This window comes from Triticum aestivum, chromosome 3A (genome assembly GCF_018294505.1).
Source record: "Triticum aestivum cultivar Chinese Spring chromosome 3A, IWGSC CS RefSeq v2.1, whole genome shotgun sequence".
Classification (NCBI taxonomy): Eukaryota; Viridiplantae; Streptophyta; class Magnoliopsida; order Poales; family Poaceae; genus Triticum; species Triticum aestivum.
Window position 1 is genome coordinate 485,713,414 of NC_057800.1, and position 9,920 is coordinate 485,723,333.

The following is a 9,920-nucleotide window of genomic DNA, read 5'->3' on the forward strand; positions in this document are numbered from 1 at the left end:
CGCAAGAGAAGTTGTCACAAGCAACGCGCGTGCGGCGTCACGCGAAGACGCGGTGCGGGCCGGCGACTGTCAAGTCCAGACGCGGGACGACGGTTTTCGCGCCCGCGCGAGAGAGACGTGGACGACGACCCGACGAGGAAAACTTTCAGGCCAGCGGGTGTAGGTAAAGATCTGGAACGGAGAGAGCGCGTGCGGTCGGTCAAAGTAAACCCCCACCGCCACGCACGACGCGCTCAAATTCCACGGTCTCTTCTTCAAAGAAACACGGAGTCATCCACAAGGCTGAGAATTACTGCATCTTCCTATACATAACAATTTTGCGTAGATTTGATCTACTGTGTGCTAGTAAGTGCAAATTGATAACCAGGTGCACTACATGAATCTTAGAATCTACCACTGGCAATCTGGGATACTGCCACTTGGGGAAAGGGGTTTCACCTTTTAGCCTCCCCATTGACCATTTTACCTTTCTCCTGTGCGCTACGTGGCATGCAGTCACGAGGAGCATGCTCACCTAAACTCACACTAACGGTTGACAGTTGCCTGTACGTACTACGGCACGAGCCGCGCGATTGTTACAGCTGCACGGTCACGGGGAGGGGGTGGCGCTCATCATCACCCCACGGGAAATCGCGGCCAGCACGGCCTCGGCCGTGAGCCGCTCGGGCCCCGCCGACCGCACCACGAGCGTGTGCGTGACGGTGTCGTCCGCCACCGCCATGCTCGATGCCACCACGTTCAGCTGGGAGTCCCGCATGGCGCTCAGCGGCCCGGAGATGGGGTGCGCGTCGAGGGGGGTGCTCACGCGCAGCACCACCTCGTCCTGCATTGCCTTCACCTCCACGGACGGCCCGGCCTCCGCCCGCGCCGGCGCGCCGCCCCGGAGGCGCTCCTCCAGCTCCTGGATGTACGCGATGGCGTCGCTCAGCAGCGATGCCTTGTCCATCTTGGAGATCTTGGGCACCACCGCGCGCAGCGCGTAAAACCGCTGGTTCAGCTTCTCCCGCCGCTGCCGCTCCGCCTCCACGTGGTTCAGCGGCTCCTCCCGCCCGTTCGCCGGCTTGCGCCCCCGCTTCCGCGGCCTCCGGTCCTCGCCGCCCGCCTGCTTCTGCGCGCCGACGGCGTTGCTGAAGCTTATGGTCTTGGGAGGCTCCTGCTGGGGTTTCGGTTTGGCCGCCGCCGCCTCCTGCTTAGCCTGCCCGCCGAGCCGCAGCGCCCAACTGGCGTCGCTCCCCGTGGTTTGCACCGGCGGCAATGGGGGGCTGCGGGAGACGTCCTTCCCGAAGATCCTCATGCGATCGTCCGGCGCGACGGCCTCGACGTGGAAGACAGATTGGATGGCGCGCAGGACCTCGGGGTTCTCGCGCATGGCCACGGCGGAACCGAGCTCAAGGACGCCGCCCTTGCAAGGGAGGAAGACGACTGTGCGTAGGCCGGCGGACTGGGCGAGGGACGCGCGGACGTACCACCCGGGTGCGGCGGGCAGGTGGGGATCGACGGCGGCCCAGGCGTGGTGGCCGGAGGTGAGCGCGCGGCCCGGGCCGCCGGCGTCCTCGCGGAACGAGAAGTACATGGACGCCAGGAAGTACATCTCAACGCCAGTGACCCGGTCGAGGCGGAGCGCGTAGTCGGCGCCGTCCTCGTCCCCGCCGCCATACAGCGCGTGGAGCCGCAGCAGCGCGCGCTTACGCGCCAGGCTCCTGTCCGTGGCCCCGGCTTGCTCGGCCGGGCCGTCGCGGCAGTGCCCGTCGCCCCAGCCGAGCACGCCGGCGCCGGCCCGGGACTCCTGCCAGTAGATGCCGTAGGTCCAGGCTCCTCCCCGCTCGACGAGGTCGTACAGGCGCGTCTGCAGCTCGGGCGACGACGAGGCCGGGCCGTCGAGGTGCGGCGGTGTGGTGGCCAGGTGGCGCGCGGCGTCGTGGCCCAGGACGGCCGCGAAGAGCGCCGCGTCCGTGTCAGACCACGACATGCGGTGCGGCCGTGCGTGTCCTGCGAGAGCGTTGGTAGGTCTGTCCAAGAAATGGACCCGGCCAAGACGCCTTTGGTGGCTGTGGCTCTGCTCTCGGTCGGCTTGCTGGTTTTCACGGTCTGTGGTTGGTTTTATATAGAGCCGAGCCGGCTTCCGGCCCTGGATATGACAGCGGAAGCTCACGTGCGCCAAGAAGTTGATTTTCTATTCTCAAAAAAAAAAAGAGTTGATTTTATGGGTTGCGTTGGTCACTGGACTACAGGCTGCTACTAGTACAAGTAATAACTGTGCTCGCTGTGGTCTGTGGAGTGGATGCGCCCCCGTTAAAAACGAGACGCGGCCGTACGACAAGGAAGGAAGGGTTGCCCCGAGAGCGCACTGGCCGCCGTGTCACGTGAATCATGTTGGCAATGCATGCAGTACTGAGCAGCGAGTGAAGATTTCATGTACTAGTATGTCGGAATCGGGAGTAGGGTGAGCTGTCAGTCAATCTGTTCTAGATGCCGAGAACCTGCTGCCTGCAATGTGCTGCTACATGCATGCATCGCGTACCTTTGTTCGGCCACATCGGATGGATCATTTGCACAAGTTCGGTGTATATACGGACGGTGCCTTTTGATGGTCGGGCCGGCCAGTAATGATTTGGGGAGAGCTGGGCACAAGAGGGCGCAAACCGCACGCAAAATGGAACTCGGTGCACGCACGCACGCACCAAAAATGACACGGCAAACGCAGAGCGCCTAGTACGCGGTTTCGTCGCAGATAGCTCATATTAGCTCCAAAATTCTAGGTTCCCAAGTTAACCCAGGAGCTCAAGACGGTTGGTTAATGACTAGCCAAAATAGCCAAACATTGCTGCTACACGGCTGGGACTAGTTCGGTACGTTGGCAACTGCTCTGGACCATGCCCGCACGCTGAGACATTTCATCTGCAGCCCGGAAAGAAAACGATACTCCAATAGGAACAAATCGAGCACGCACGCACGCGCGCACGCACGCACAGAGCTCAAGGGAACACGCGACGTTTTCACACAGAGACGTGTGTCTCCAGCAACCGCTTCCGCTGTCTGTCTGTGCATGTGCGCGTGAAAGGGAGATGCTCCTACTTGGCGGCACCTTTGGCTGTCCTTCCGTCCTGCACATATTTAAGCTTTCATTTCTACTCCCACCATTTCTAAATATTTGTCTCTTTACAAATTTTAACAAATGACTACATACAAAGTAAAATGAGTGAATCTACACTTTAAAATATGTCTATATACATTTATATATGATAGTCCATTTAAAATCTTCAAAAAGACAAATATTTAGAAACAGAGGGAGTACCATATATATTTTGTGCATGTGCGATGCTCTGAATAATATATCAAGGGATTTTTATTTCTATGCCCCTGGTTCATTAGTTATACCCATTTATCCCCACTATCTTAACTTTTGCTCAATTTTTCCCACTCCCTTGCTCGAAACCCTCAGAACAGGTTACAACGGACGTTGCCGTCGGGTCAATGCCTTTGACCGTTAACTCTGACGAGTGGGGCCGCGTATACGTGGGCGCATGCAACTGACCGCGGTCGTGTGGTAGCACGTGTCCATGGACATGCCCGAAACGTCCAACCATATAAAGAGGGGCAACCACCTCCATCGCCCCTTCCATTTTCCCCCAAATCCCCTCCCTGCCACATCGTCTTCCTCTCCCTCACCAGCGTCGTCTCGCTCTCCTCCGCTGCCTCCACCGCACCGTCTCGCTCTCCCCCACCACATCCTCTTCCTCACCTTCATCGCCTCCATCTGTTAGATGACCGAACCTCATGGAGACGCCGGCACAGCGGCCGGAGATGTGGTGAAGCTGCAGGGCGCGGTGACCGGGGATGTCGGCGATTTCCACGGCGGTGCGGGGAAACTCGCAACCACTACGGATGTGGAGAAGGATGTGGCGGGCTCCGCCTCAGCGCTGCAGAGGGTGACGACGTCGAGTGCCGCAGCCCATCCCGTTACCCCCGATGCGCAGCCTGCCGTGTGTTGAAATATATTGCCCACCTCCCTCCATCAGTTTGGACTGATGGGTGAACTGGTTAGGTGCATAAACTTACAACCAAAAGGTTCAGGGTTCAAAACCCAGTAAACACAATAATTAATTGCGGCCTGCCCCCACTTCTGCTGCCCACGTCATATAGCTCCAAAGAAGCATAAACGTGAGGGGGGAGTGTTGGGGTATGATGTCCGGCCCACTCCCATAGTTCAGACTTTTGGATGAGTTGGCTGGAGCATGAATTCAATACCGTGGAGCAGCAGGTATTTGCACTTGCTTAGCTTGTAGAGTTAGTTGCTCCCTAGTTGCATTGGTTAGATTGTGATTCATACGGTAGTTCAGATGGTTAGAGTAGTTGGTTTGATGGATGGGCCGAGGTTTTTTGTATTGGGGGATGGGGTTTTTTGGACTAGGGTTTGTTGGATAAATTCATTGCCAAAATGCTAGATAGATATGTATGAGAGATAGGTATCTCTGTGCTTCAATGCTACACAGATGTATGCTTATTAGATTTGTTTTTAATGCTCATAGATTGGGGTTTTTAATGTTACTCAGATTCGTTGCCTTAGATTGGGTCCCTATTAGATTTGTTTTTGAATGCTACTCACATTGGGGTTTTGAATGTCATATGCCCAAATGAAATCCATTGATTAAGAAGTTATTTGATTCATTAGTATATAAATTTGTCCACAATATGTAGTTATATTAGCTCTGTTGTTCAATTTGTGTGCATGACAATGGAAAATGCAAAACAATGATCATAGTATATTGGGAGTATGTGAGCCCTATGATCAATGTGTCATGTGTGCATATCTAAATTTTCAATGGGATTCCGTATTTACTAGTGATGGATGTAATTGTATATTCAGGAGGATGATGGTTGGGGTGAAGGAAATATGCCCTAGAGGCACTAATAAAGTTATTATTTATTTCCTTATATCATGATAAATGTTTATTATTCATGCTAGAATTGTATTAACCGGAAATATAATACTTGTGTGAATACATAGACAAACAGAGTGTCACTAGTATGCCTCTACTTGACTAGCTCGTTGATCAAAGATGGTTATGTTTCCTAGCCATTGACATGAGCTGTCATTTGATTAACAGGATCACATCATTAGGAGAATGATGTGATTGACATGACCCATTCCGTTAGCTTAGCACTCGATTGTTTAGTTTGTTGCTATTGCTTTCTTCATGACTTATACATGTTCCTATGACTATGAGATTATGCAACTCCCGTATACCGGAGGAACACTTTGTGTGCCACCAAACGTCACAATGTAACTGTGTGATTATAAAGGTGCTCTACAGGTGTCTCCGAAGGTACTTGTTGGGTTGGGGTATTTCGAGATTAGGATTTGTCACTCCGATTGTCAGAGAGGTATCTCTGGGCCCACTCTATAATGCACATCACTATAAGCCTTGCAAGCATTGCAATTAATGAGTTAGTTGCGGGATGATGTATTACGGAACGAGTAAAGAGACTTACCGGTAACGAGATTGAACTAGGTATTGAGATACCGATGATTGAATCTCGGTCAAGTAACATACCGATGACAAAGGGAACAACGTATGTTGTTATGCGGTCTGACCGATAAAGATCTTCATAGAATATGTAGGAGCCAATATGGGCATCCAGGTCCCGCTATTGGTTATTGACCAGAGAGGTGTCTCGGTCATGTCTACATAGTTCTCGAACCCGTAGGGTCCGCACGCTTAACGTTCGTTGATGATATAGTACTATGAGTTATGTATGTTGGTGACCGAATGTTGTTTGAAGTTTCGGATGAGATCACGGATATGACGAGGAACTCCGGAATGGTCCGGAAGTAAAGATTTATATGTGGATAGTAGTATTTGATCTCCAGAAGGGTTCCGGAGTTCACCGGAAGGGGTTCCAGATGTTTCCCGAAATGTTTGGGCACGAGAACACTTTATCTGGGCCAAAGGGGAAAGCCCATGAGGTTTTTGGAAAGCGCAAAAGGAAGTTTTGCGGAGTCCAGGGGCCAGACGCCAGAGTCCCTGGCATCTGGGTCCAGACGCCGGGAACCATGGCGTCTGGCCCTGGAGTATGAGAAGGACTCTTGCCTTTCGGGTGAAACTGACTTTGTGGAGGATTTTACTCCAAGTTTCGACCCCAAGGCTCAACATATAAATAGAGGGGCAGGGCTAGCACCCAAGACACATCAAGAAACACCAAGCCGTGTACCGGCAACCCCATCCCCTCTAGTTTATCCTCCGTCATAGTTTTCGTAGTGCTTAGGTGAAGCCCCGCGGAGATTGTTCTTCACCAACACCGTCACCACGCCGTCGTGCTGCCGGAACTCATCTATTACTTTGCCCCTCTTGCTGGATCAAGAAGGCGAGGACGTCACCGAGCCGAACGTGTGTAGAACTCGGAGGTGTCGTGCTTTCGGTACTTGGATCGGTCGAATCGTGAAGACGTACGACTACATCAACCACGTTGATATAACGCTTCCGCAAATGGTCTACGAGGGTACGTAGACAACACTCTCCCCTCTCGTTGCTATGCATCACCATGATCCTGTGTGTGCGTAGGAAAATTTTGAAATTACTACGTTCCTCTAAAGTGGTATCCGAGCCAGGTTTTATGCATATATGTCATATGCACGAGTAGAACACAAGTGAGTTGTGGGCGATATAAGTCATACTGCTTACCAGCATGTCATACTTTGGTTCGGCGGTACTGTTGGATGAGGCGGCCCGGACCGACATTACGTGTACGCTTACGCGAGACTGGTTCTACCGACGTGCTTTGCACACAGGTGGCTGGCGGGTGTCAGCTTCTCCAACTTTAGATGAACCACGTGTGGCTACGTCCGGTCCTTACGAAGGTTAAAACAGCACCAACTTGACTAACTATCATTGTGGTTTTGATGCGTAGGTAAGAACGGTTCTTGCTAAGCCCAGTAGCAGCCACGTAAAACTTGCAACAACAAAATAGAGGACGTCTAACTTGTTTTTGCAGGGCATGTTGTGATGTGATATGGTCAAGACATGATGCTAAATTTTATTGTATGAGATGATCATGTTTTGTAACCGAGTTATCGGCAACTGGCAGGAGTCATATGGTTGTCGCTTTATTGTATGCAATGCAATCACGCTGTAATGCTTTACTTTATCACTAAGCGGTAGCGATAGTCATAGAAGCATAAGATTGGCGAGACGACAACGATGCTACGATGGAGATCAAGGTGTCACGCGGGTGACGATGGTGCTCATGACGGTGCTTCAGAGATGGAGATCACAAGCACAAGATGATGATGGCCATATCATATCACTTATATTGATTGCATGTGATGTTTATGTTTTATGCATCTTATCTTGCTTTGATTGACGGTAGCATTATAAGATGATCTCTCACTAAATTTCAAGATAAAAGTGTTCTCCCTGAGTATGCACCATTGCCAAAGTTCGTCGTGCCCAGACACCACGTGATGATCGGGTGTGATAAGCTCTACGTCCATCTACAACGGGTGCAAGCCAGTTTTGCACACGCAGAATACTCAGGTTAAACTTGACGAGCCTAGCATATGGAGATATGGCCTCGGAACACTAAGACCGAAAGGTCGAGCATGAATCATATAGTAGATATGATCAACATAGTGATGTTCACCATTGAAAGCTACTTCATTTCACGTGATGATCGGTTATGATTTAGTTGATTTGGATCACGTGATCACTTAGAGGATTAGAGGGATGTCTATCTAAGTGGGAGTTCTTAAGTAATATGATTAATTGAACTTAAATTTATCATGAACTTAGTACCTGATAGTATCTTGCTTGTCTATGTTGTTTTGTTGTTCCATTGAATTTTAATGCGTTCCTTGAGAAAGCAAAGTTGAAAGATGATGGTAGCAATTACACGGACTGGGTCCGTAACTTGAGGATTATCCTCATTGCTGCACAGAAGAATTACGTCCTGGAAGCACCGCTAGGTGCCAAACCTGCTGCAGGAGCAACACCAGATGTTATGAACATTTGGCAGAGCAAAGCTAATGACTACTCGATAGTTCAGCGTGCCATGCTTTAGGGCTTAGAACCGGGACTTCAACGACGTTTTGAACGTCATGGAGCATATGAGATGTTCCAGGAGTTGAAGTTAGTATTTCAAGCAAATGCCTGGATTGAGAGATATGAAGTCTCCAATAAGTTCTACAGCTGCAAGATGGAGGAGAATAGTTCTGTCAGTGAGCATATACTCAAGATGTCTGGCTACTACAATCACTTGATTCAACTGGGAGTTAATGTTCCGGATGATAGCGTCATTGACAGAATTCTTCAATCACTGCCACCAAGCTACAAGAGCTTCGTGATGAACTATAACATGCAAGGGATGGATAAGACAATTCCCGAGCTCTTCGCAATGCTAAAGGCTGCGGAGGTAGAAATCAAGAAGGAGCATCAAGTTTTGATGGTCAATAAGACCACCAGTTTCAAGAAAAAGGGCAAAGGGAATAAGAAGGGGAACTTCAAGAAGAACAGCAAGCAAGTTGCTGCTCAAGAGAAGAAACCCAAGTCTGGACCTAAGCCTGAGACTGAGTGCTTCTACTGCAAGCAGACTGGTCACTGGAAGCGGAACTGCCCCAAGTATTTGGCGGATAAGAAGGATGGCAAGGTGAACAAAGGTATATGTGATATACATGTTATTGATGTGTACCTTACCAGAGCTCGCAGCAGCACCTGGGTATTTGATACTGATTCTGTTGCTAATATTTGCAACTCGAAACAGGGACTACAGATTAAGCGAACACTAGCCAAGGACGAGGTAACGATGCGCGTGGGAAATGGTTCCAAAGTCGATGTGATCCCGTCGGCATGCTACCTCTACATCTACCTTCGGGGTTAGTATTAGACCTAAATAATTGTTATTTGGTGCCAGCGTTGAGCATGAACATTATATCTGGATCTTGTTTGATGCGAGACAGTTATTCATTTAAATCAGAGAATACTGGTTGTTCTATTTATATGAGTAATATCTTTTATGGTCATGCACCCTTGAAGAGTGGTCTATTTTTGATGAATCTCGATAGTAGTAATACACATATTCATAATGTTGAAGCCAAAAGATGCAGAGTTGATAATGATAGTGCAACTTATTTGTGGCACTGCCATTTAGGTCATATCGGTGTAAAGCGCATGAAGAAACTCCATACTTATGGACTTTTGGAACCACTTGATTATGAATCACTTGGTACTTGCGAACCGTGCCTCATGGGCAAGATGACTAAAACGCAGTTCTCCAGTACTATGGAGAGAGCAATAGATTTGTTAGAAATCATACATGCAGATGTATGTGGTCCGATGAATGTTGAGGCTCGCGGCGGGTATCGTTATTTTCTCACCTTCACAGATGATTTAAGCAGATATGGGTATATCTACTTAATGAAACATAAGTCTAAAACATTTGAAAAGTTCAAAGAATTTCAGAGTGAAGTTGAAAATCATCGCAACAAGAAAATAAAGTTTCTACGATCTGGTCGTGGAGGAAAATATTTGAGTTACGAGTTTGGTCTACATTTGAAACAATGCGGAATAGTTTCACAACTCACGCCACCCAGAACACCACAGCGTAATGGTGTGTCTGAACGTCGTTATCGTACTTTACTAGATATGGTGCGATCTATGATGTCTCTTAGGGCTGGATTTCGAGCCGAGTCGAGCCAACTCGGCTCGACTCGTTAGAGCTCGTTTGGTTAACGAGCTAGCTCGACTCGACTCGTTATTATAACGAGCTCAAATCCAAGATTGGCTCGACTCGTATAACTCGCGAGCTGGCTCGTTTAGCTTGTTAAGCTCGTTAAAGATATGAACATAAAACCCTCAAATAGTATAAAAATGATTATGCATATATTAAACACATATATCACTAACAATAGTAATTTCCTTGTAACA

The 9,920-nt window shown here is 49.5% G+C and overlaps 1 protein-coding gene across 1 annotated transcript; it reads right to left on the reverse strand.

Annotated features, from left to right (window-relative positions):
* Nucleotides 1-283: 283 nt before the first annotated feature.
* Nucleotides 284-2,136, reverse strand: LOC123061765 (transcription factor MTB1). The gene has a single exon (XM_044485021.1). The coding sequence runs from the start codon at nucleotides 1,967-1,969 to the stop codon at nucleotides 590-592; it is 1,380 nt and encodes a 459-aa protein (XP_044340956.1). The 5' UTR covers nucleotides 1,970-2,136; the 3' UTR covers nucleotides 284-589.
* Nucleotides 2,137-9,920: the final 7,784 nt, after the last annotated feature.